The sequence below is a fragment of the Plecotus auritus genome (genome assembly GCF_963455305.1).
Source record: "Plecotus auritus genome assembly, chromosome: 13".
In the NCBI taxonomy this organism is placed as follows: Eukaryota; Metazoa; Chordata; class Mammalia; order Chiroptera; family Vespertilionidae; genus Plecotus; species Plecotus auritus.
The window spans coordinates 29,567,931-29,592,103 of record NC_137779.1 but is presented as its reverse complement, the minus strand read 5'-3'; the positions used below and the strand labels follow the sequence as shown (position 1 = coordinate 29,592,103).

General features: G+C 61.7%; 1 protein-coding gene across 9 annotated transcripts; it reads right to left on the bottom strand.

Moving 5' to 3' along the window:
* Positions 1–1,616: 1,616 nt before the first annotated feature.
* On the bottom strand, positions 1,617–24,173 carry RAB36 (RAB36, member RAS oncogene family). 9 transcript variants are annotated; one of them, XM_080650020.1, is made up of 11 exons: positions 24,042–24,119; positions 22,825–22,907; positions 16,567–16,658; positions 9,533–9,598; positions 8,524–8,625; positions 7,242–7,306; positions 6,114–6,165; positions 5,313–5,394; positions 4,935–5,025; positions 3,271–3,390; positions 1,617–2,889 (listed from the first exon to the last, which is right to left on the bottom strand). In XM_080650020.1, exons 2-11 carry the CDS (start codon positions 22,891–22,893, stop codon positions 2,825–2,827), a joined length of 804 nt encoding a protein of 267 aa, XP_080506146.1. In that variant the 5' UTR covers positions 22,894–22,907; positions 24,042–24,119; the 3' UTR covers positions 1,617–2,824. The 9 variants fall into 9 exon arrangements, 8 of the variants coding, with proteins under 8 accessions (XP_080506146.1, XP_080506145.1, XP_080506144.1 ...); XM_080650019.1 differs by having other exon boundaries at positions 2,682–2,889; positions 5,313–5,390; positions 6,110–6,165; XM_080650018.1 differs by lacking the exon at positions 22,825–22,907 and having other exon boundaries at positions 2,682–2,889; positions 5,313–5,390; positions 6,110–6,165; positions 24,042–24,157.

Here is a 24,173-nt window from a genome sequence, read left to right as displayed (position 1 = left end):
TCCTCCCGGCCCTGTCTGTACCCCCATCCCCACCCTCTTTGGGGGTCAGAGGCCAGAGCAGGACTCCCTCCAAGGAGGAGGTCCACACGACCCCCATCTGTCATCTGTCAGCCCCCATCCATCACCTGCCGGCCCCAGGAGCTGCAGGCAAGATCTGAAAACGGGGCGATCGATACAGCTGTTCTAGTTGCTGTGCTGGACATTCCCCGCGGGGCACCCCTTCCAGGCTCCCGGCCTCCCGCCCGGCGTGGGGAGCAGGTCTCCCCAGGACTTCCCTGGCCCAGGGCTCCATGTGAGGGAGGGTGTGGGCCTTTCCTCCCAGGCCCCCTCGGCTGCAACTTGCCCGCCTTCTGCACAATCAATTATTGACGAGGCCCTTGCAGTCGGGTGTCCCAGGGGAGGGTTCCTCCCTCCACCACCATCCCCCCCCCTCCGCCTTTGTGGTGGGGGAGGGGGCGGGCAGGGACAGGATGAGCCTGTTCTGAAGGCATCGCCACGGAGGCGGTCCAGGCCCAGGAGGCGGTCCAGGCCGTGGCTTCCAGTGGTCAGAGGCCAGAGCACCCTCAGGCCAGGGGAGGGCACTCACCTGGGGGACGAGGGAGCCCTGGGCTGCTTGGCTTCCCGGAGGACTGAGTGGGAGGCCAGCTGATCAAAGGGCCGCGCGCCAGACTGACAGCGCCCAGAGCCGCCAGGGCCGCAGGCTCGGACATGTGGCCGGTGGCCCTGGTGCTGGGAGGCCTCTGGGTGGGGCTGGAGTCCGGGAAGGAGCTGCTCTGCCTGGAAGGAGGCGGCAGTTCCAGTCCGCTGATCAGCCCCCCTCTGGGGAGGGCCGCCATATGGGAAGTGACATCGGGGGCCAGAGCAGATGGCAGGGTAGCCCCGGAGCTGCGGGAGGGGGTCTTGTCTCAGGGCAGTGGCCAAAGCCTTGGGCTCTCTGGGTGGCAGCCCCCCATCTCCAGGAGCCCTTCCCGTCAGAAGAAGGGGCCCCTCTCTGAGCTGGGCGCTGCCCCCACCTTCTCCCGTCCCTGCCCTGGGCCCCCCTCTGCAGCCCCCACAGCCGGCAGCGCCCTAGTTCCTCTCCCACGGCCTCTCCCTGGTTCACTGTTCTTCCTCGTGTGAATGAGTGAACATGTGAATGCACCTCATCTTCTCCGCGTCCCCGCTCTTAGGTCTCCCAGCTTAGGACGCCCTGCGTCCCTCTGGAGAGCGAAGTTTGCCTGGAGGGCTCCCAGCCCCTCCCCCAGACTGAACGGAAGGGGGAAGGGGAATGGACCCAGGGCCTCAGCTCCCTCCCAGCGGCGCAGGCAGGGCTGGGAGGAGGTGCAGCGGGCAGGCGCCGGGACACGACTGAGGAGCGCAGGTCGGAGTGGACAGGGTGCCTGCAGGGCATCAGGGACCCGAGCTGCCAGGCAGTGGGTGTGGACAGGGGTCGTTCCGGTTAAACAAGGCACAAGCCCGCAGACGCCAGGCTGTGCTCAGCAGGACCCGCCTGGAGGGCACCCTCCCAGCGGTGCACAGCGCTTCCCTCCCAGGAGCGCCCCCCAGTGGCGGCACCTTCCCTCTGCATGCAGAGCTCTGGACTCGTTTTGACAATAAGCACGCACTCCCTGTAAGAGTGATGTTTACAAAGAAGGATTTTATATCGTCTTAAAAAAAGAGAAGGCTAAAAATGTGGCAAAGGGGAAATAAACAGAAAAAGATGCCCGCGTTCTCCCCGCAGCGACGATGGGCAGTCGCCAGGAGCACCTGTAGTGGGCGGGCCCTGCCCGGGTGCTGGGCAGCGCTCCTAGGGCTGTGCGGGTGGGGGTGTTAGTGGCCCTCCTGGGGGAGCAACCTGAGGGCATGGGGAGGGCGTGGCTCTGGGCAGGAGGTGGGGCTGGGGCTGGGGCCTGGGCCTGCCGGCTGGGTGTGCAGGAGGGCTGGGAAGACGGGCACGCTGACTCTGGGGGACCTCCGGTGTCCTCCAAAGACACGTGGATGCCATCGCAAAGGCCCGGAGAGGCGAGGGCCCGGCATTTTCTCATCCCCAGGCCTTTCCCGTGCAGGCTGGAGGGAGAGAGGGGTAGCAGGGGCAGAGCGGGCAGTGCCGAGCCAGGGCAGAGCGGGCAGTGCCGTGCTCAAGGGACGCAGCAGCGAGTCACCCGGGGGCAGCTGGGCAGGCTTCTCCCTGCGGCCCAGGTGGGGAGACTGGGTGCCAGGTGGGCCAGAGGGTAGGAGCGGCCTGTTCTGCTGGCCTTGCCCACGGACCAGAGGGCAGGACCCGGGATCCAGGAGGAGCCAGAGAGGCCTTACCACCTGTCCTCCTCCAGAGAGTAGGGGTCCCACGGGAGAGGCAAGGCCCCCTGGGACCCCGCACGGCTCCTGCAGAGGGACAGTGGACGGGAGACCCGGAAGTGCGAGTCCTGCTGCGAGGGGAAGGCCCAGGCAGGGGTGGCAGGCGGTCCTCGTGTGCCGACTCCGCCAGGCCCTGCTCACCCAGGAGCGGCTGAGGGCATGTGCAGGTGCTGACGTGTGCTGAGGGCCGCGGGCACACGTGTCCAGTGTCTGCAGTCCGAGGTTTCTCAAGGCCGGGCAGATGGGTGAGTCTGTGGGTGAGTCTGTAGGTGAGCCTGGCCTTCCAGATGGCACCACGGTGCCCCCCCAGTCGGGCAGTGTGGGCCCCGGGCAGCCAGCGAGGGCTTTCCTGCTGGAGGGGCGTGGGAGCGCGGGAGTGGTGCGTGGACAGATACGTCGCAGAGTTCAGGCTCCACGTGCCCCCTCCGCACTCTCAGGTGGCGCTGCCCACGCGTGTGCCGGGATTGGAGGCCTCGGACACAGACCCCAGCTAACAGCAGCCCAGGCCGGAGGGCCGCTCGCTCCCCTGGGTCTCCGAGGGACTTCCCTCCATCCCTGGAAGGAGAGGAGAGGAGAGGGGAGTCACTTGGCACCAGGCACCTGCAGGGACACTGGACGGGCCCCCTCCCGATGCCCTCTGGTGACTGCTGGTCAGAGGTCAGAGGCCTCAAGGCCTCTCATTCCAGGCCGGGCCCCGGCACACATTCCAGGTGATGGCAAAGGTAGGAAGCAGGAGAGCCATAGCCAGGACGCACCGCGGAGCCTGGCGCCCAGCCTGCTGGTGGGGAGACTGCCAGGCGGACAGGGGAGCAGGGCGGGGCTCTGAGCTGGCAGGCGGGGCCTGGAGGCTGTGGGCCTGGGTCAGGGTGACGGGGGAAAGGAGGTGGATTGGAGGCCACAGCCTGCCCCGGGCCCCCACGCGCAGCCTGTACGCACGGATGAGGTCTCCGTAGCCGACCTGGGGCCGGCAGCCGCTCCTCCTCTCCAGGGCCTGCAGCACCGACTGCTCGAACGCCAGGGCGGCCACGCGGCTGAAGAAGGCCTTCACGTTCTCCCCTGCGGGCCCACGAGGCAACTGTGACCCCGGCCGCCTCTGGGGTGGGAGCTGGGACAGTGCGGTGCGGGGGCTGGCCACCTGCCCCGCCGCTGCCTCAGATCTCTGCCCCGGGCTTCCCCCAATCTGTTCGTCCAGCCAGTGGGCACTGAGCCCCTCTTGCGGCCAGGCGTGGGGACGGGGGGCGGGTCCTGCTCTCCTGCAAAGCTGGGAGCACCTGTCCAGGGCGCAGCTGGGGGGACTGGCACGGGCTGCCAGCCCCACGCGGAGCCGTGTGAGTCCTCCTCCAGGTGGAGGCTGCCCTTCCGGGCACAGGACGGGGGTCCAGGCCCCTCACACGACCCTGTGCGGCCAACAGCCTGTCCGACGGCACAGGGACTTTCTGCTTGGCCCCGGGAGGCCTCGGTAAACCTGCTGCCAATCTGGTGAGAGGGAGGGTCCTCCCAGGGCACGGGGGCAGCATCGGGAAGGAGCAGAGGGCACCAGGCCTGGGCGCTGCCTCCCCTGTCCCTGGCCCGTGTCTGCGCTGGCCCCTCACCAGGGCAAGGACCACCGTGTGACGTAATTCCTGACCCCCAGACCCTCTCTGCGCCAGGCACTCACTACACGTTATTTCATTTCAGGGCCCACAACCTGTGTTTTCCAAGCCTGTCCTTAGCTTTGAGGCCTTGTCGAGTTTTTCTCCGTGAACACACATGGCTTTCGCAATTTCAAACACGCTTTTCCATTAAAAATAAAGCCGAAACCGGTGTGGCTCAGTGGATAGAGCGTCGGCCTGCGGACTGAGGTGTCCCGGGTTCGATTCCGGTCAAGGGCATGTACCTTGGTTGCGGGCACATCCCCGGTGGGAGGTGTGCAGGAGGCAGCTGATCGATGTTTCTCTCTCATCGATGTTTCTAGCTCTCTATCCCTCTCCCTTCCTCTCTGTAAAAATATCAATTAAAAAAAAATGAAAAAAATAAAAATAAAATAAAGAGATGAACAGCATGACCTGCTTCCCAGACAGACACTGAGGCTCGGAGACGCTGGGCATGCTGCCGGGCCACGGTGAGCAGTGGCCCCGGGGGAAGGCGGCTCAGGGCCCGGGGGCCGGATCCGGTGGGATCTGGCTGAGCCTGGAGGCCGTGAGCGAGGTTTCGTACCTCCCACGATGACACCCAGGGGCGGGAGGGGAGCCCCCAGTTACTGGGCCTTTCTGTGTGCCAGGCGGTGCCCACCCCCCCCCCCCCGGCACCCACAGGTTGCGGGCAGGGCCCTGCAGGGTCACGGTGAGGCCTGGGTTCCAATCCTAGACCTGGCACTGCCGCCCGGGACCCTGGAAGCCACTTCCCAGGGACAGAATGACCTGCCCAGAGGGTCAGAGGTCGCTGCTCCCGTGGGCCATGGGCAGGGTCCAGTCTCCCCAAGAGAGGAGGCTGCTCAGGCAACCGGAGGCGCTGGCCGGCCTCAGCACAGCCGGACGCAGGCACTCGATGGGCCGCAGAGGCGCTGCGTGGGCCTCCCGCCGCCGGCCCGAGCCCACCACGCGTGTCCCGTGCCCACTCACCCGTCTTCGCCGACACCGACCAGTACTCGGCCTGCATCTCCTTGGCCAGGTGCACGGCCTCTCCCTCCGCCTGCTCACACGCCGCCCTGGACTGGGGAAGCGGCCCTTCTAGGAGGCGCGGGGGCATGGGGGTAGGGGGGAGTGGCTGCCGCCTCCCACTGGGCCTCCTTCCCCATCTCACCCTGGGCAGGGCGGGCCCAGGGCAGGGGTGAGACCCCAGCAGCGCCCCCTGAGAGGAGCACCCCTAACTTTCAGGTCCCGGGCCTGCGGCCTTCAGATCCTCACCTAACCACGCCAGGCCCCCTCCATCCCGGGCTTGGGCTGCAAGCGGATACATTTCCCGGGGACCCCTCCCCCCCGTCCCCTCCCCCGGCTCACCAGAAGGTCCTTCTTGGTTCCCACGAGGAATATGAAGCAGGAGCCCGGCTCGTTCTCCCTCAGCGCGTCCTCCAGCCACTGCCTGGGACGCACAGGGGTTGGGGGGGCCGGCTGAGAGACAGCCCCACCCACCCAGAGAGGCCTGAGAAAGGCCAGGGGTGGGTGCAGACTGACCCCCCGGGCAGGAGACTGAGCTGGGAGGGTGCCTGGGCCCAGCGGGCTGAGCAGGGCCTGGCTGGACCACAGGGGGTGGGGGCCCATGAGTACCAGCCAGGCGCGGTGGAGACCCAGTCTTGGCTGTGGCTCTGCCCTGGCTGTCAGCTGGGGTGACCCTGCACTGTCACGAGCTGGGATGCTCCCCCGGCCCCCCAGGGTTTGGAGATGCGAGATGTGGGAGGGGCAGGGGACCGGCCACGAGCCAGGAATTCCGGCAGAGGCGGGACGGCCTCCGGGCAGCTCCGGACCAACCCCTGTCCTAGACAGCAGGCGCCAGGCACGTCCCTCCGACAGGACTGGCCACGTAGCTGGCAGGCTCGGGGACATGAACGGACGCGGCCCTTGGTCCAACAACGCTTTCCAGATGGCCACAGCCGGGCGTCGAAGCGAGCGCAGGCCGAGCACAGGCTGTGTGCCTGCTGGCCGTGCACCGAGCTGGCCTCACGTCGGCGTGTGGGGCAAGTCTTGAGGGATAATAAGGGCCTGACCAGCGAGCTGCTCCCTCACACCTGCCACTGGGGCCCAGCTCGGGGGCCCCGATTGGGGAGCCCAGGGGGACCAGGGGCTGCAGGTGCCCAGACTTGCCTGGTGTGGTCCAGGGTCTGCACATCCGTGAGGTCAAAGGCCGTGATGATCACTGCGCATATGGGGGAAAGCCAAGAGCTGGTCGGCGACAGGGGAGGCCACAGGGCGTGACAAGGGGGGGCCCTTCAGTCGGCTCCCTGCTCCCCAGGAACTGCCGGGGTGGCCCCCAGGCACTCAGCTCTGGCCCCCACATGGAGGCCAGGAAGGAGTCACCCCGTGGCTGCCCCTGGTGACCCAGTCCCAGCAGTGCAGCCACCGTGGGGGATCCCGTGAGGCCCGATGCGCTTGGGGCTCCTGAGTTCCATCTCCCCTGCGCCGCGCAGCTAAGGGAGCTGGCGGGCGAGGGCCTTGGCTGCTGAGGCCGCTTCCCCACCTGGGAGCCGGCGAGGACAGTGCCTCCAGCTGCGGGGGTGCTGGGAGGCTTAAGCCAGAGCAGCTATTTTCAAGCTCTTGGTTCAGGGCCTGATGCAGTGGCAGCTATTAGAGCAATGAGCACCCTGGCCGGTTCGGCTCAGTGGATAGAGCGTTGGCCCGAGGACTGAAGGGTCCCGGGTTCGGTTCCGGTCAAGTGCATGTACCTCGGTTGCAGGCTCAATCCCCGGCCCTGGTCATGGCCGTGTGGGAGGCAACCAATCAATGTGTGTCTCTCTGTCTCTCCCTCTCTCTTCTACTCTAAAAATCAATGGGAACTGTCCCCGGGTGAGGACTAACAACAACAATAAATAAATAACGGGCAGTTTGTGAGCGTAAACCACCAGCTTTGGAGAAATAACTGATGGGGGGCAGGGAGGGCAGAACACGGCGATGCAGCCCCCGCCCTCAGCTCCTCCCATCGCTGGCCCAGCCTCCCCCCACCCCCCGAGTCAGCTCGGCTCTCTGGGGGCTCTGGACACGTGTCTCCCTTGCGCCCCTTTCTGAGCTGACACTGGGGCTGAGACTCCCAGGGAGCACTCATCCCCACAGGGTCCCCACAGGGTCCCCACTGGGTGTGACTGCTGAGGCCAACTCAGGCCCCGAGAACTGGCCAGGGAGTCCCTCAGTGCTGCATGGAGGGCCTGCTGAGCCTGGCGGGAGTCCTCGGGTGCATGATGGTGGGAGCCCCGCCATTGCCGTCACCCGGCTGCTCACCCTGGGCGCCCCGGTAGTAGGCAGATGCGATGCACTTGAATTTCTCTTGCCCTGCTGTGTCCCAGCTGTGCGGAGGCAGAGAGAGAGGGACAGAGAGGCGGCGGGTTAAGTGACTGCAGGGTCACAGCTCAGCAGGCTGGTGGCCACGGGCGGCAGACCCGGGGCCCACGCCGCGCAGGAAGTGCCTGCAGCCGGCCAGCCGTGCCCACCTCCCGGAGGAGCTGGAGTTACAGCCCAGTCCCTTCTGGCTGTCCATTCTAAAACAGAATATGGCCCTGACCGGTTTGGCTCAATGGATAGAGCGTCGGCCTGCGGACTGAAGGGTCCCGGGTTCGATTCCAGTCAAGGGCATGTACCTTGGTTGCGGGCACATCCCCAGTGGGAGGTGTGCAAGAGGCAGCTGATCGATGTTTCTCTCTCATCGATGTTTCTCTCTCTCTCTCCCTCTCCCTTCCTCTCTGAAACCAATACAAATATTTTTAAAAAGAGAGAGAAAGAATATGGCCCTGGCTGGTGTGGCTCAGTGGACAGGACGTTGGCCTGCGGACTAAAGGTCCCGGGTTCAATTCTGGTCAAGGGCACGTACCTGACTTGCAGGCTTGATCCCTGGCTCTGGTCAGGGCACATGCGGGAGGCAACCTATCGATGTTTCTCTCTCTGTCGCTCCGCCTCCCTCCTACTCTCTCTAAAAAAAAAAAAAAAAAAAATCAATGGAAAAATGGCCTCTTTTGGGATGCCACAACAAGAAGAGAGAGAGGAGAGAGAGAACACGCTCCAGATGCGCTCGCTCCGAAGACAGAGGGAAGCCGGCCTGCAGGAGGCCGTGCGCGGCTCCCGGGGAGGCGAGGTCCTAACCGGCCGTGGGCTGTGCCTCCTGGGAGGCTGACCGGTGGGCTCCGGCCCTCTGGAGGAGCCGAGCCAGGGCCCACGGGAAGGAATACAATGGGTTAATGATGCCTCACACGGCCTCCCCCATCGCCTGCCACACGGGCCAGTTTGGGCCCCGTTTTCCAGGTGGGAACAGAGGCTCGGGGACCGGAAGTGACCTGCCAGAGGCCGCCTGGGTGGCCTGGCGAGTGGGGTCACAGGTGGCCAGGCGGGGAGGTACGTGGTCCTGGGCCCTGCTTGTTCCCAAGGGTCCTGGCTGAGTGCCTGCCACTGAGAAAGAGCGCATCGAGGGCGCCCTCAAAGCCCTCCCCCGCCCCCCTCCCCGTCCCCCGCCCCCCCCCCCCCCCCCCGGCCCAGGCCACCCAGGAACCGGCGCCCCTCGACAGGGACTCACATCTGGAGGCTGTAGGGGACCCCGGCAATCTCAAAGCGCTCGATTTCGAAGTCCACCCCGATGGTGGCCTTGTAGTCGTGGTCAAACACATTCTTGCAAAACCTGGGGGAGCAGGTACGTCGTCAGAGAGGCTGCGGGGAAGCTTCGTGACAGCGAGAGTCGGGGGCATCGAGGAGCCCGCCCGCTGGGAGTCGCTAAGGAGGTGACGGTCCCGAGACAGGCCTCGGAGGGACAGCCAACAGGAATTATGGGGGCCCCCCCCCCCCCCGCCCCGGCGGTGTGGCTCACTGGTTGAGCTTCGACCTATGAACCAGGAGGTCACGGTTCGCTTCCTGGTCAAGGCACATGCCTGGGTGGCAGGCTCCATCCCCAGTAGGGGGCATGCAGGAGGCAGCCGATCCATGTGCTCTCACATCAGTGCTTCTCTCTCTCTCCCTCTCCCTCCCTCTCTGAAATCAATAAAGTTATATTTAATAAAAGAATTATGTGGCGGGGGCGGGGGGAGGGGAGAACAGCTGCAGCAAACACTGCAGGTCAGGGGCAGAGAAAGAGAAACGGGCATGCTTATGCAATGAGGGTGGTGAGGGTGGGCCCACGGCGCCAGGGGGACAGTGTGACCGGTGCCAGGGTCCTGGAATGCCGCCCTCTCCGCTGATGCCCCCCCCCCCCCGGGGATTTCCTGCACCCCTTCCCTGGGTGTGCTTCTAGGCCAGCCATGGGCAAACTACGGCCCGCGGGCCGGATCCGGCCCGTTCGGCTGTTCTATCCGGCCCGTGGAGCCGAAAGAGCGGAGGGTTCTCTTGCTCTCCCCTCCGCTCCTTTACTTTGAATTTATATTCGTTCACACAAACACTCCATCCATGCTTTTGTTCCGGCCCTCCGGTCCAGTTTAAGAACCCATGGTGGCCCTCGAGTCAAAAAGTTTGCCCACCCCTGGTCTAGGCAGTGCCCTCTGGGCCTCCCCGGCAAAGCCCCGGCAACCTGGCGCTGGGGCGTGGCGCCCGCTCACCTGTGGATGAGGCTGGTCTTGCCCACGTGGAGGTCGCCGACGACAACCGCCTTGGAGAGGCCGAGCCTGCGGAGAAGGGCCGGGTTGCTCTCGGGCTGGGTCACAGGGCAGCGCCCCACACACAGTCCTCCTCCCCGCGCTCCCCGCCTGGGAGCCCCCCGCAATCCTGCACGGGGACTTTTTTCTTAATCCTCAGCCGAGGATACCTTCCCATTGATGTTGAGAGAGGGTGGAAGAGCGAGGGAAAGACAGAGAGAAACATCCATGTGAGAGAGACACAGCCATTGGTTGCCTCCTGCGTGCCCCCTGACCAGGGCTGGAGCCAGGGAGGAGCCTTGACCGGGATCGAACCCGGGACCCTTCGGTCCACAGGCTGATGCTCTAGCCACTGAGCCAGACCGGCCAGGGTGCTGGGTGGGTGGTGGGGGGGGACACTTGCTGAGACGCTCGGGGTGTCTGTGCCCCGCTCTGGAGGTGCAGGAGGGTCTGCATTTGTTCTGGGGACCCGGCTGTCCCCGTCCCTGGCCGCGCTGGGCCGAGTCCCTGACGTGAGAATGAGAATTGGGTCAGGAGACGCTGAGGAAGCAGAGGGAGGAGCCCTGGGTGGGGCTGCGGGCAAGCCGGGGGGGGGCATAGCCGGGAACCTGGGGCACACACACAGCACAGGGCGGGCGGGGGGCGGAACCCCTGCACCTCCTACCCCCCCAACCCCGGGGCTACACGCCTGAGGGGCTCCCTCCTGCTCCTGGCAAGCAGTCACTCCTGAGCGGCACCTGCTCCCTTGGGGGCGTCTGCTAGGGCCAGCCCAGCGGACAGGGGCGGGTCCCAGACAGAACTCGGGTCTGCAGGCCTGGAGGTACACCGGCGGAGGCTCTCGGCTCCCTGCCCCCCTCCGCCCCCCCCCCCCCCCGCCACCTCACCAGAGCAGCTCCCCCCGCTCTGTGTGTCCTGTGTTCAGGCAGCAGCGCTCCCGGGACTGCGGGTGGTATTCGGTGTTCCTGCAGCTGATGCCAAAGCTCAGCGGGTACCAGGGGACCCGGCACTGCCCGTGCCTGCAGCCAGCCAGAGGGCACTCCGTGCCACATGGGGAGCCGTGCAGCGCCCTGGCCATGTCTGCAGGGCGGCCTCTGGTTCGGGAACAGGGTGCCCCTTCCTCTGCTTCGCGGATGAGGGCGTAAAGGTGCTGCTCCTGAACCGGTGGCCGTCACGCTCATCCCCACCACAGCCGCCCTGGCCAGCGGACCGACCCGGCCTCACCGTGAGCGCCTGGGGCTGGGAGCGGGACCGGCCTGCACTGCCACCTCCCCGCCTGCGTGACACCTGTGAGCGCAGCAGCTCCCCCAGCGGACTCAGCCCTCGCCCGCCTGTGAGGCATCCAGACAGCAGACTCACCATCCCAGGAGGTCAGTGTGTGGGGCATAGGGGCACACAGGAGGGGTGCCCCCCCAGCCTGGACAGGGGGCAGGGGTTGTGGGGGGCTTGGAGAAGGCCCCCAGAGGACCTGACACTCTACTGAGGCCTGAAGAGCAGAAAAAAACAGCCCGGCCGGCGTGGCTCGGTGGTTGAGCATCGACTTGTAAACCAGGAGGTCACGGTTAGATTCCAGGTCAGGGCACAGGCCCGGGTTGTGGGCTCGATCCCCAGTGGGGGATGTGTAGGAGGCAGCCGATCCATGATTCTCTCTCATCACTGATGTTTCTTTCTTTTTTTTTTTTTTTTAAATATATTTTATTGATTTGTTACAGAGAGGAAGGAAGAGGGATAGAGAGTTAGAAACGTCGATGGGAGAGAAACATCGACCAGCTGCCTCCTGCACACCTCCTACTGGGGATGTGGCCGCAACCAAGGTACATGCCCTTGACCGGAATCGAACCTGGGACCCTTCAGTCCGCAGGCCGACGCTCTATCCACTGAGCCAAACCGGTCAGGGCTTGATGTCTCTCTATTTCTTATTTTTGGGTAGAGATACTTTTATAAAACCGTAACAATCACATTTCAGATACAGTTTTAAATTTAATTTTACTTGAATTTCACGAAAGAAAAAGAAAGAGAAGTTGATGGAATTGCTGAATTCATATGAATATTTCCCCTAGACAGGAGATACTTCCCCTAAAATATCCCTTCAAGGTTTTTGTGTTTTTTTTTTTAAAAAGAAACTGTGAGAACATTGAAGGTTGAAGTCATTATGATGTCTTCCAAGGACATATTTCTTTTTTCTTTTTTTTTTTAAATATATTTTATTGATTTTTTACAGAGAGGAAGAGAGAGGGAGAGAGAGTTAGAAACATCGATGAGAGAGAAACATCGATCAGCTGCCTCCTGCACACCCCCTACTGGGGATGTGCCCGCAACCAAGGTACATGCCCTTGACCGGAATCGAACCTGGGACCCGACGCTCTATCCACTGAGCCACACCGGTTAGGGCTCAAGGACATATTTCCATTTTTGTTGTACAGACTGACTTTTTGCTGTGAGAGGTGAGTTTGTTGGCCCAGCCACACGGGCATGAACGCGCAGTTCTGAAACTATGGAAGCCCTTCTGTACCAGTTAGTCACTATCAGCCACTGGACTCGCCCAGGGGTCCCCCTCTCTCCTGGCTGCCCCATCCCACCGCCAGGACCAACCCCAACCCCAACCCCCATCTTCTGGGGACCCAGAGCCACAGGGGGAAGGGGACTCTGGTCCCATCTCCCAGGCGCCCTCACCACTTCACCCCAAGCAGCTTAGCTTCCCTCTGTTTTATATAATGGCGTCAGGTAAGGCTTTGTTTGCAGAAAGTATTCAGTGTGAAAACCGTTTGAAAACCCTGCTCAAGGTCAGCCCTCAGGCCCTTGCAAGCTAGCAAGTCCGGGATTTCCGAGAACAGAGGCCCTCCTCCCTAGCACACTAGCTCCTTGGGAAGTGGGGGCAGGGGGAGCCCCAGGTGACTCAGGGACGGTCCTCCAGTGGAGGTAAAGCCCAGCTGGGATTTGAAGGGTGAGGAAGGGCATTCCAGGTGGAGTGACCTGCATGTGCGAAGGCAGGGAGGCAGCAAACAGCCCGCCTGGTCTGGGAACTGTGGGAGGGCGATGGAGCCCAGGTCCGGGAAATGTGCTGGGTGAGGTGGGCGTCCCAGAACCCACAACCTGGCCCCTCTGCCTGCTTGACCTCCTTTGCTCCCCGGCTGCCTGCCCGCCTACCCCCAAAGGAGGCCTTGAAGCTGGAGATAGGGAGGGAGGAGGGGCCAGCTGGCGTGTATTTTTGGATTGCTTGGAAGAAATCTCCTCCTCCTCCTCCTTCTCTTCCTCTTCCTCCTTCTCCTCCTCCTCCGACACCATGGCAACCAGGCGCAGCTCAGGGAGCCGCCTGTGAGCTGGGCTGAGGGGAAGGTGGGCTGGAGGTAGGGACCTCGGCTCCGCCTCTCTGAGCCTCCGTTTTGGCGTCTAGAATATGGGCCCCGACAACCCAGTTGCTGGCTCCTGTCAACCCAGGTGCTCCAGGAAGCGGAGGCCCAGGCTGGAGTCATGAGGGGGAAGGCCTGGGAGGTGAGGGCGGGGCTGGGGGGCTCGGCAAGGCGGCCTGCGCTCCCCACCGCCTGCCTGGTGTGCCCACTGCACTGTCACTGCCTCGGAGGCAGGGGGAGCGGGAGACAGGGCGAGGCACAGACACAGGGCTGGGTCTCCCTGGGAGCCCTGCAGTGAGAGGTCTAGGGGGTCTCCCCTGCCGGAGCACAGGGCTCAGCTGTTCCAGAACCCCGTCAAAGCCCCCAAAAGGAGGGGTCTATTTCCTGAGGCTGCTGCTCCTGTAACTACAGACTGGCCTAAACCCACAGGGACACGTGCTCTCCCCATTCTGGGGCCAGAATCTGAAATTGAAACAGGAATTTTGGGGGTAAAATAGGACAGGTTTAGGAAGTTTTAGAAATTTTGGAAATTGGGGGGACCATGGAGGAAGCACAAGGCTTCAGAGCAGCAGAAGGTGTATTTCCATAGAATGGGGAAGCCGAAAAGCTGCAACAGGTACTTTCCACAGAATGAGGAGCTGGGACAGCAGAAGGTCTCCATTTACAAAATAAAGAGGAGGAGGCCCTCCAGCCGGGAGAAGAAAGCCAGAAGGGAATGGGGAAACCGTAAGGGAGGAGGGGGAGTCCCGTGTGAGATTGACCTTTGAGCCCAGGAGTTACTATAGTAACCAGTCTAGGGGAATAGGGACCAATCAGACGGAATATCAAGGCTCCAGGCTCTGCAGCCTTTATAAGCCGCGGGGAAAAGGGACTCAGTGGGACCCTTTCCCTCTCCCCACGTGGGAGTCCATTCTGTGGGACTCTGTTCTTCAATAAATCTCCACCTTTGCTACCCCACTTTCTGTCCGTGGATTCCTTCTTCGATTCCGGCGGACAAAGACTCCGGGTTCCAGTCCAAAAATCCCGTTTCAAAATCAGGGTGTCTGGGGCTGTGTTCCCTTGAAAGGCTCCAGGGGAGGGTCCTTCCTGCCTCTTCAGCTTCTGGGGGCTCCTGGCCGCATCCCTTCAATCGCCATGTGACCCCTCCTCCATCCTCACGTGCCCACTTCTATTTGTTCACGTGGCCCCGCCCCCTGTTCCTGTGCTCACTTACAGCTGTTCACGTGGCCCCGCCCCCGTTCCTGTGCTCACTTACAGCTGTTCACGTGGCCCCGCCCCCTTGGCCACGTGCTCACTCCCGGCTGTTCACGTGGCCCCGCCCCCCTGTTCACGTGCTCACTTCCGGCTGTTCACGTGGCCCCGCCCCCCTGTTCACGTGCCCACTCCCGGCTGTTCACGTGGCCCCGCCCCCCTGTTCACGTGCTCACTCCCGGCTGTTCACGTGGCCCCGCCCCCTGTTCACGTGCTCACTTCCGGCTGTTCACGTGGCCCCGCCCCCCTGTTCACGTGCTCACTTCCGGCTGTTCACGTGGCCCCGCCCCCCTGTTCACGTGCTCACTTCCGGCTGTTCACGTGGCCCCGCCCCCCTGTTCACGTGCTCACTTCCGGCTGTTCACGTGGCCCCGCCCCCCTGTTCACGTGCTCACTTCCGGCTGTTCACGTGGCCCCGCCCCCCTGTTCACGTGCCCACTCCCGGCTGTTCACGTGGCCCCGCCCCCCTGTTCACGTGCTCACTTCCGGCTGTTCACGTGGCCCCGCCCCCCTGTTCACGTGCCCACTCCCGGCTGTTCACGTGGCCCCGCCCCCCTGTTCACGTGCTCACTCCCGGCTGTTCACGTGGCCCCGCCCCCTGTTCACGTGCTCACTTCCGGCTGTTCACGTGGCCCCGCCCCCCTGTTCACGTGCTCACTTCCGGCTGTTCACGTGGCCCCGCCCCCCTGTTCACGTGCTCACTTCCGGCTGTTCACGTGGCCCCGCCCCCCTGTTCACGTGCTCACTTCCGGCTGTTCACGTGGCCCCGCCCCCCTGTTCACGTGCCCACTCCCGGCTGTTCACGTGGCCCCGCCCCCCTGTTCACGTGCTCACTTCCGGCTGTTCACGTGGCCCCGCCCCCCTGTTCACGTGCTCACTCCCGGCTGTTCACGTGGCCCCGCCCCCCGTTCACGTGCTCACTTCCGGCTGTTCACGTGGCCCCGCCCCCCTGTTCACGTGCTCACTTCCGGCTGTCCACGTGGCCCCGCCCCCCTGTTCACGTGCTCACTTCCGGCTGTCCACGTGGCCCCGCCCCCCTGTTCACGTGCTCACTCCCGGCTGTTCACGTGGCCCCGCCCCCCTGGCTACGTGCTCACTTACGGCTGTTCACGTGGCCCCGCCCCCCTGGCTACGTGCTCACTCACAGCTGTTCACGTGCTCACTTACGGCTGTTCACGTGGCCCCGCCCCCCTGGCTACGTGCTCACTTACGGCTGTTCACGTGGCCCCGCCCCCCTGGCTACGTGCTCACTTACGGCTGTTCACGTGGCCCCGCCCCCCTGGCTACGTGCTCACTTACGGCTGTTCACGTGGCCCCGCCCCCCTGTCCAGTGCTCACTTACGGCTGCTCCGTGGCCCCGCCCCCTTGAGACCTTGGATGGTCTGTTTCCGGGGTGCCACCCCCCTGGCCTGCCCCTGCTCTCACACCTGCCAACAGTCCCTTTGCCGAAGTCCTCCCAGAAAATCGTGTGTGAGGGCCGTCTCTTCCCTGCGGGGCTGTGACAGCGGGGATTGGGGAGGAGGCGGGAGCGCAGCGGCCCCGCCAGAGTCCATGCCGGAGGTCCGGGGGCCGGTGCCGTCCCTGGAAGGCTCGAAAAGAAATCGATTCGGGGTCTGCAAACCGGCGACCTCCCGCATTCGCTCTGTGCCGTGGCTCTGCCCCGGTGCCGCCCGGTCCAAGTCCCTGAAGCCACCCCACCTCCGTGGCAGCACCTCTCATCCCCTGGCCCCATCAGCGCACGGCACCCTCCGCGCCCCCTGCAGCTCCAGGGACCCGCTGGGCCGGGCCCCAGCCTGTCCTAGTCCCCGGGTCCTGCCTGCAGCCCCAGGGTCCTCACACCAGTCTGAGGGGTGCAGACACCAGGTGGGCACTCCGGTCCCCCCATCTCCCCAAACGCCAAGAGCACGAGTCTGTGCTGACGTCCAGCTCCCGAGGCTGGGCCTGCGCAGGGCGGCCACCAGAGGGCGGACCGTGCCTCCAGGGCAGCTGGGTGCCCACCTGGCCCCAAAGCCGCCCCTCAGCCTCCGCCGACGCTGCCGAAGGGGAACCAGGTGTGTCTCATCACTGACGTCTCTCTCCCCCTCTCTCTGCCTCTCCCTTCCTCGCTGAAATCAATAAAAATATACTTCAAACAATAAAAGGAGTAGGAAAACCAATACAAACGGAGACATGCCGAGACCTCAGGCTGGAAAATCAGGGCATGACGTGCTGGGAGACGGTCCCGTGGCAGCCGTGTGCCCAGGGCAGCAGCGAAAGCTCCCCTCCCATCGTGTTCAGGCCTATCCTGGGCTGTGCGGGGCGGTGTGGGTGTGTCACGTGTGCATTCACATGTCCACGCATGCCCCCGTGCCTCCCTGCCGGCCCCCCACATCCCACGCGTGGGCGCTGAGGGGTGCTCACCCGACGGTCCCCGAGTTCCCGCGCTGGCAGGCGGCGTGGACCTGCCCGTGGAAGTGCTCCCTGAGCTGCAGGCAGGCGTCAGGCGTGTACCACTGCCAAGAGTCAGACAGACACACAGACAGACACACAGACAGACAAATGGGCACCTCGCCCCAAGCAGGGCAGCGAGGTGGCGACCTGCCACCGGCCTTTCCTCCTCACCCCACGCCACAGCCGGCGGCCCCTGGCTCTCCCCGGTCCCTCGGTCAGGCCCATCCCCCTCCTGTCCGCAGCCTCAGGACTCCAGGTCTTAGGAGTCCCGAGGAGCCGCAGCAGGGGCGGAGCCAGACCAGAGAGCCCAGGTGGGGACCGGAGAGCTGGCTCTCACCCGGGGTGGCGGTGCCCTTGCTGTGGGCACATGGCAGCTCTCTACCCCCTCTGTCCTCGTGGGGTGAGGTGAAGGGTGGGCTGTGAGGGCCCTTTTAGCTCCAAGGTCCTCCCACAGCTTCTACACCACTCCCGGCTATTTTTGTTTCTGGCGCGTGCCCATGTGTGCCTGGAGAAGGTGCTGGAAGGCCCTCAGGTCTCCCACAACGTCTGGCAGGCAGACCCGGCCGCAGGGTCGAGAAGACCGGCGTCCACGCTTGGCTGCTGGGTGACCCTGGGCAGCTGCCTGATGGCTCTGAGTTTTAAAAAAACGCATTTCATGGATTTCCGAGAGGAAGGGAGAGGGAGCGAGAGGAACATCAGTGAGGAGAGAGGATCATGGACCGGCTGCCTCCTGCACGCCCCTCAGTGGGGATCGAGCCCGCCACCCTGGGCCTGTGCCCTGACCGGGGATCCAACGGTGACCTCCTGGTTCACAGGTCGACGCTCAACTCCTGAGCCACACCGTGTCTGAGTTTTAACTTCCCCATCTGTAAAGCCTCAGGGGCTTGGGGGCAGGAAAGGAGATCATGTATGTGAAGCACAGAGCCAGCCTGGCACACACAAAAGGAGATCATGTATGTAAAGCACAGAGCCAGCCTGGCACACACGAAAGGAGATCATGTATGTGAAGCACAGAGCCAGCCTGGCACACACGAAAGGAGATCATGTATGTGAAGCACAGAGCCAGCCTGGCACACACGAAAGGAGATCATGTATGTGAAGCACAGAGCCAGCCTGGCACACATGAAAGGAGATCATGTATGTAAAGCACAGAGCCAGCCTGGCACGCACCAAGTGTTCATGGCTGTTACGGTGCCATGACTCATACCGAATGTGCATTTGTTTTAAAACGAGAAAAACGCACTTCGATGACCATTGTGTTTTATTCTCAAATCGGCCACGGCTGAGCAGAGAGTGTGGCCAGGACACAGAGAGAAGGGCATCATGGGAGACTGCCGACGTGCTCTGCTCTGACACGGCCGAGGCGGCCCGGGCCACCGGCTCTGTCCCTCAGGGCGCTGCCTGGGCCCATGGGTCCCCTGTGGCAGGGGCTCGGCCACATGCCCTCGCCCAGGTGTCTCTTCTGAGCTCCCAGGCACTGGCACCGGGGCCCTCTCCACTCTGGCGTGACGGAGGCGGCAGGGACGGTGGAGGGAACTTGGCAAAAAGGCGAGTTATGAGACCACGCTGGGCCCGTTTCCTCCTCTGTAAAGGGGGACATGCCTGACCGCACCTCTTCACCTGGTGGACGGAGGAGTAAACGGCTGGTGCAGGGAGCAGCCCCCATTCAGGCAGGAGGGAGCTGGCTGCTTTTCCCCGCCGACTTGCATGCCAGCTTCAAACGGGGGCCCCGGCCTGGGCACGCTGGTCAGTAGAGGAAGCCCAAGGTTCGGGATGGACTGGAGAAGCGTTAATGAGGAAGGCTGGGCAGGAAGGGTGAGCCCATTTTAGAGACAGGCAAACTGAGGCCCCCAGGCAAAGGGAAGGCCTTGCCCCACCTGACCACAAAGTAGTCGGGTCTGACGTGGCGTGCTGCTGGGGTGCGGGACGAACTCGGCCCGCTGTGGCCTGTGGCCCTGGCTGCCAGAGACAGCGGGGAGAATCCGACCTTCTGTGGAAACAGGACAGATGCCCCCCGGGGTAGGGGAGAGTCGGAGCTGGGCAGTCAGCCACGGCCGGGTCAAGTCCTGGCTCCACATGCCCAGCTGTGCCACTTTAGGCAGCGCCCCCCCACCCCCCGCTCTGAGCCCCGCTGTCCTGCTCTGTCAGTGAAGCCCTCGGTCCCATGAGACCTGGATTGTTCTGTGCCAATCATGGGTCCCTTTCTCTTGGCTCATGCAATGCCGGTCTCCGCCATCCCTGGGTACCGCTGCCCGGCGCTGTAGGGGAGTAACCGCCTGGGCTCCGAGGAGGTGGGAAAGTCCTGGGGGAACCGCCCACGGTTCTGAGACACCGAGGCTTTCTTTGTGGTGTGTGGGTCAAGAACTCGGCGTGGCTCAGTGACTGAGTGTCGACCTATGAACCAGGAGGTCACGATCCGATTCCCCGCCAGGAGGCAGCCGATCCGTGATCCTCGCTCATCACTGATGTCTCTCTCTCTCTCTCCCTCTCCCTTCCTCTCTGAAATCAATAACAATATAAATTCAGGAAGAAGAAAAAAGAACTCTGGAGGGAGAGAAGGGGGAGGAGGAGGGAGAGAGGGGGGAGGAGGAGGAAGAGAGGGGGGAGGAGGAGGGAGAGAGGGGGGAGGAGGAGGGAGAGAGGGGGGAGGAGGAGGGAGAGAGGGGGGAGGAGGAGGGAGAGAGGGGGGAGGAGGAGGGAGAGAGGGGGGAGGAGGAATGCCTGCAGACCCCAAATGCCCAGGGCCTGCAGTCACCTCCTCTTCCCTACCACCCCTCTTCCCGACCACCCCTCTTCCCTACCACCCCTCTTCCCTACCACCCCTCTTCCCTACCACCCCTCTTCCCTACCACCCCTCTTCCCGACCACCCTGGGCACAGAATTCCCAGGATAAGACGGCCACTCCATGGAGCCCACTTCTCCCAAGTCACAGGGAGGGAACCGCCGAGAGCCGGGTCAGGCGTCCTTCCAGAGCCACGTGCTGGTGCATCAACAGGCGCACGCATCTCGTTCCTCCCTTCTTTTTGGGGGTCACACGTGGGACCCCATCCCTTGCATTTTTCACGTTGGCTCTCGCGGCACGTTGGCACCTGGAGCGGTGCCTCATTCCTCCCCGCAGGAGGCAGCATTTTGTTGGTGAAGCCGGCCCCTCTCCACGGATGTCCACCTCGCGTCTGCCCTGCAGCGTTACAAGCGGCTGCGATGCCTGGGCTATGGTGGCTGGATCGGGAGGCGGGGGCATTGCAAGGGTGGCAAAGAGGGTCCCCCGATGGAGGGTGTGCTGTTTTGATCCTCATCATGATGCCCTAGCCCCGTGGTCGGCAAACTGCGGCTCGCGAGCCACACGCGGCTCTTTGGCCCCTTGAGTGTGGCTCTTCCACAAAATACCACGGCCTGGGCGAGTCTATGTTGAAGAAGTGGCGTTAGAAGAAGTTGAAGTTTAAAAAATTTGGCTCTCAAAAGACATTTCAGCCCTAGCCGGTTTGGCTCGGTGGGTAGAGCGTTGGCCTGCGGACTGAAGGGTCCCAGGTTCGATCCCGGTCAAGGGCACATGCTGGGTTGTGGGCTCGGGTCCCCCATGGGGGTGCGTGCAGGAGGCAGCCGATCAGTGATTCTCATCATTGATGTTTCTCTCTCCTGCTTCCTCTCCCTGAAATCAATAAAAAATATATTAAAAAAAAGGAAAGAAATTTCCATCGTTGTCCTGTTGATATTTGGCTCTGTTGACGAATGAGTTTGCCGACCACTGCCCTAGCCCTAGTGGTCGGCAAACTCATCAGTCAACAGAGCCAAATATCAACAGTACAGCGATTGAAATTTCTTTGGAGAGCCAAATTTTTTAAACTTAAACTTCTTCTAACGCCACCTCTTCAAAATAGACTCGCCCAGGCCGTGGTATTTTGTGGAAGAGCCACACTCAAGGGGCCAAAGATCCGCACGTGGCTCGCGAGGCGCAGTTTGCCGACCACTGCCCTAGCCGATGTGGCTCAGTGGATAGAGCGTCGGCCGGTGGACCAAAGGGTCCCGGGTTCGATTCCGGTCAGGGGCATGTACCTTGGGTGCGGGCTCCTGCCTGGCTCGGGCCCTGGTCGGGGCACGTGCAGGAGGCAACCCGTCGATGGTTTTCTCTCACATGGAAGTTTCTCTCTGTCTGTCTTTCTCTCCTCCGCTCTCCCTAAAAATCAATGAAAAATATCCTCGGGTGAGGATTAGCAAAAAAAATAAAAAAAAGATAATGATAATAATAATTATGAAGCCGAGTCCGGTTTGGCTCCGTGGATAGAGCGTCGGCCTGGAGACTCAAGGGTCCCGGGTTCGATTCCGGTCAAGGGCATGTACCTTGGTTGTGGGCACATCCCCAGTGGGGGGTGTGCAGGAGGCAGCTGATCGATGTTTCTAGCTCTCTATCCTTCTCCCTTCCTCTCTGTGAAATATCAATAAAATATATTTTTTAAAAAAATAATAATTATGAGAACAGTGACCACCACTCAGGCAACGGAGCTCCCGTCTGCGATGAGCCAGGCACTCAGCACACGGGAGGACTTACCGTGTGTAGGAGTGGCTCCGAGAGGTGGAGTAAGTTGCCCACAGTCACACAGCTTACTGACAGGCTTCGGATTCACACCCAAGACGGTCTGATTGCAGAGACCGTGCCCTTAACTTTCAGCCACACTGGCTCCTGGCCCGCCCTGGCCAAGCCAGCGCCATGCCTCCCAGCTTCTCAAGAGGTCTGTCAGCAAGGAGGGGGCCTCCCCGGTTCACCTGCTTCGTTTTTGGTGGTGAGTGCAGGTGGGGAAAGCTACCGGGTGTACCGGTTAATAACGCGGATTTTTTCCAATCGATGGGGTTACACATATGCTGATATAGATGCGATTTGATATGCAGGCTATTTTGTTGTATTGACAACAAGCTTCAAAACTTCGTATGTCAAATTTTCTGACGGTGTTAACATCATAGATGTTTTTACGCTTAAAAATGTCTAATTTCGTGCCAAAAAAAGAGCATTCACAGCAAGTTTTCATTGATTATTTTGAAGAGAAGTGCTGCTGAAAGGGATCATAAACTTCGGGAAGCTTAGGGTGAACATGCTCCATCTCAAGACACTTGTGAGCGCTGGTTTAAACGCTTTAAAAGGGATGGTTTCCATGTGAAAGACAAAGAACGTCCAGGTCAACTGAAAAAGTTTGAAGACCAACAGTGACAAGCATTATTGGATGAAGATGTGTGTCAAACTCAAAAACAACTCGCAGAAAGATTAGACGTTGCTCAGCAAACCATTTCCGACCGTTTACAAGCAACGGGAACGATTTTAAAGGAAGGAAAATGGGCGCCACATCAACTGAACGAAAGACAAATGGAAAACCGAAAAGTCATCAGTAAAACGTTGCTTCAACGGCACGAAAGAAAGTCTTTTTGCATCGAATTGTGACTGGCGATGAAAAGTGGGTTTATTTTGAGAATCCCAAACGCACAAAATCATGGGTTGATCCAGGTCAACCATCAACATCGACTGCAAGGCCAAATCGCTTCGGAAAGAAGACAATGCTCTGCGTTTGGTGGGATCGGGAAGGTGTGGTGTATTATGAGCTTCTCAAACCAGGTGAAACTATTAATACTGATCGCTACCAACAACAAATAATCAATTTGAACCACGCTTTGATTATAAAACGACCAGAATGGGCCAGAAGACACGGCAAAGTAATTTTGCTCCATGATGACGCACCATCACACACTTCAAAACCAGTTAAAGACACGTGAGAAGATCTTGCCTGGGAAGTATGAACCCACCCACCGTGTTCACCAGCCCTTGCTCCTTCAGATGACCACTTGTTCCGATCGATGGCCCACGCCCTTTCTGAGCGGCACTTCAAAATGTACCAAGAAGTGGACAGTGGGGTCTCTGAATGGTCTGCCTCAAAACAAGAAAAGTTCTATTGGGACGGTACCCACCAATGACCTGACAGGTGGGGGAAATGTGTAGCTAGCGATGGACATTACTTTGAAGAAAGCACTTTGGATGTTTCTCTTGAAATTACCGTGTTTTCTTTGATTACAAAATCCGCACTTGTAACCAGTATCCGCACTTTTAACCGGTACCCGCACTTTTTAACCAGGATGCAGATGAACTGTTAACCGGTTAAAAGTGCGGATACGGGTTAAAAATTATATTTGTGGACACGGTATGGGAGCGCAGTGCTCAGGTCAAGGTCTGGCCTCAGGACTCCCTACCTTAGGGAAGCTGGCGATGATGCGGTCCCGGCTCACAGGGGGCCCCAGAGGCGGCAGGGAGGCCCTCATCCTCACGGAGAGTTCTGGAGACCCAACCAGGGGAAAGAGTTAGGGAGCTGTGCCAAGGCCTGGGGACTCACCCGCAGGTTTACGTCCGACTTTCCAGTGGCTTTAAAAGCAGGTCCAGCCTACCCGGTTTGGCTCAGTGGATAGAGCGTCGGCCTTCGGACTGAAGGGTCCCAGGTTCGATTCCGATCAAGGGCATGTACCTTGGTTGCGGGGCACATCCCCAGTGGGGGGTGTGCAGGAGGCAGCTGATCGATGTTTCTCTCTCAATGTTTCTAACTTTCTATCTCTCTCCCTTCCTCTCTGTGAAAAATCAATAAAATAAATTAAAAAAAAAAAAAGCAGGCCCAAGCCTCCTCCTCCTCCTCCTCCTCCTCCTCCTCCTCCTCCCCCTTGTCAGGCGTCTGGCCCAGAGGTCACCTTTCTTTTTTTAAAAAAATATATTTTATTGATTTTTTACAGAGAGGAAGGGAGAGGGATAGAGAGTTAGAAATGTGCATGAGAGAGAAGCATCGATCAGCAGCCTCCTGCACACTTCCCACTGGGGATGTGCCCGCAACCAAGGTACATGCCCTTGACCGGAATGGAACCCGGGACCCCAGAGGTCACCTCTTTCAATCTGCAGTCAGGCGGTGGGGGTGGGGAGTCCCGAAGACCTGGGGCTCCCTCCTGCTGCGGGGTGTCCAACCAGGAGCGGCCCCCCTCTGATTGTATGCCTGGTTGTGGGTGTGGCACACCTCGCAGGCCTGGCAGGCAGGCTGGGTGTAGGAAGTGGAATGGGGGAGGGGGGCCCCCTGCTCCTAGTCTCTAAGGGAGAAGGCTTTGGCTGGGCCAAGGGCCTTGGGGTTCAGCCCACAGGCCTGTCACCCCACCAGGACCGGGCCCCTGACGCCTAGTCAACAGCCCGACCGCGCCTTCCTCTGCCTCCTTCCCCGCGAGGGTGGCCTTGACGCCGGCCTGTCGTCCTCGATCTGACCCAGCCCCCCTCCCGGCCCAGCACGGGCCTGGCCCAGAGTCGGGGTTCAGGAAATGCTGAGGCCTCAGGGCCTCAGGCCGCGTTCAGATTCTGGGGGTGCGAGGTGGGCGGAGGACGCGGCGTCCTCCCGGGGTGGGAGGTGGGCCAAGGGGAGGACAGAGGGCGGCGGACTCACCGCGGCGGCAGCGGCAGCGGAGGCTTCGGGTTCAGCGCAGCCTGGTCCGGCTGGTTTCGCTGCGGCAATCACCATGGCAACGACGGCCACGCGCGCCCAGGGAGCATCTGACCAATCCTGGACGTCGGGGGC

Coding starts and splice junctions, on each gene's coding strand:
- RAB36 (XM_080650013.1), bottom strand. CDS start 24,116: ATGGTGATTGCCGCAGCGAAACCAGCCGGACCAGGCTGCGCTGAACCC. Junction 9,599..16,566: donor GGGAACTCGGGGACCGTCGG/GTGAGCACCCCT, acceptor CCTTCTCCGCAG/GCTCGGCCTCTCCAAGGCGG. Junction 7,307..8,523: donor GTCCCCTACAGCCTCCAGAT/GTGAGTCCCTGT, acceptor GCCTCCGCACAG/CTGGGACACAGCAGGGCAAG.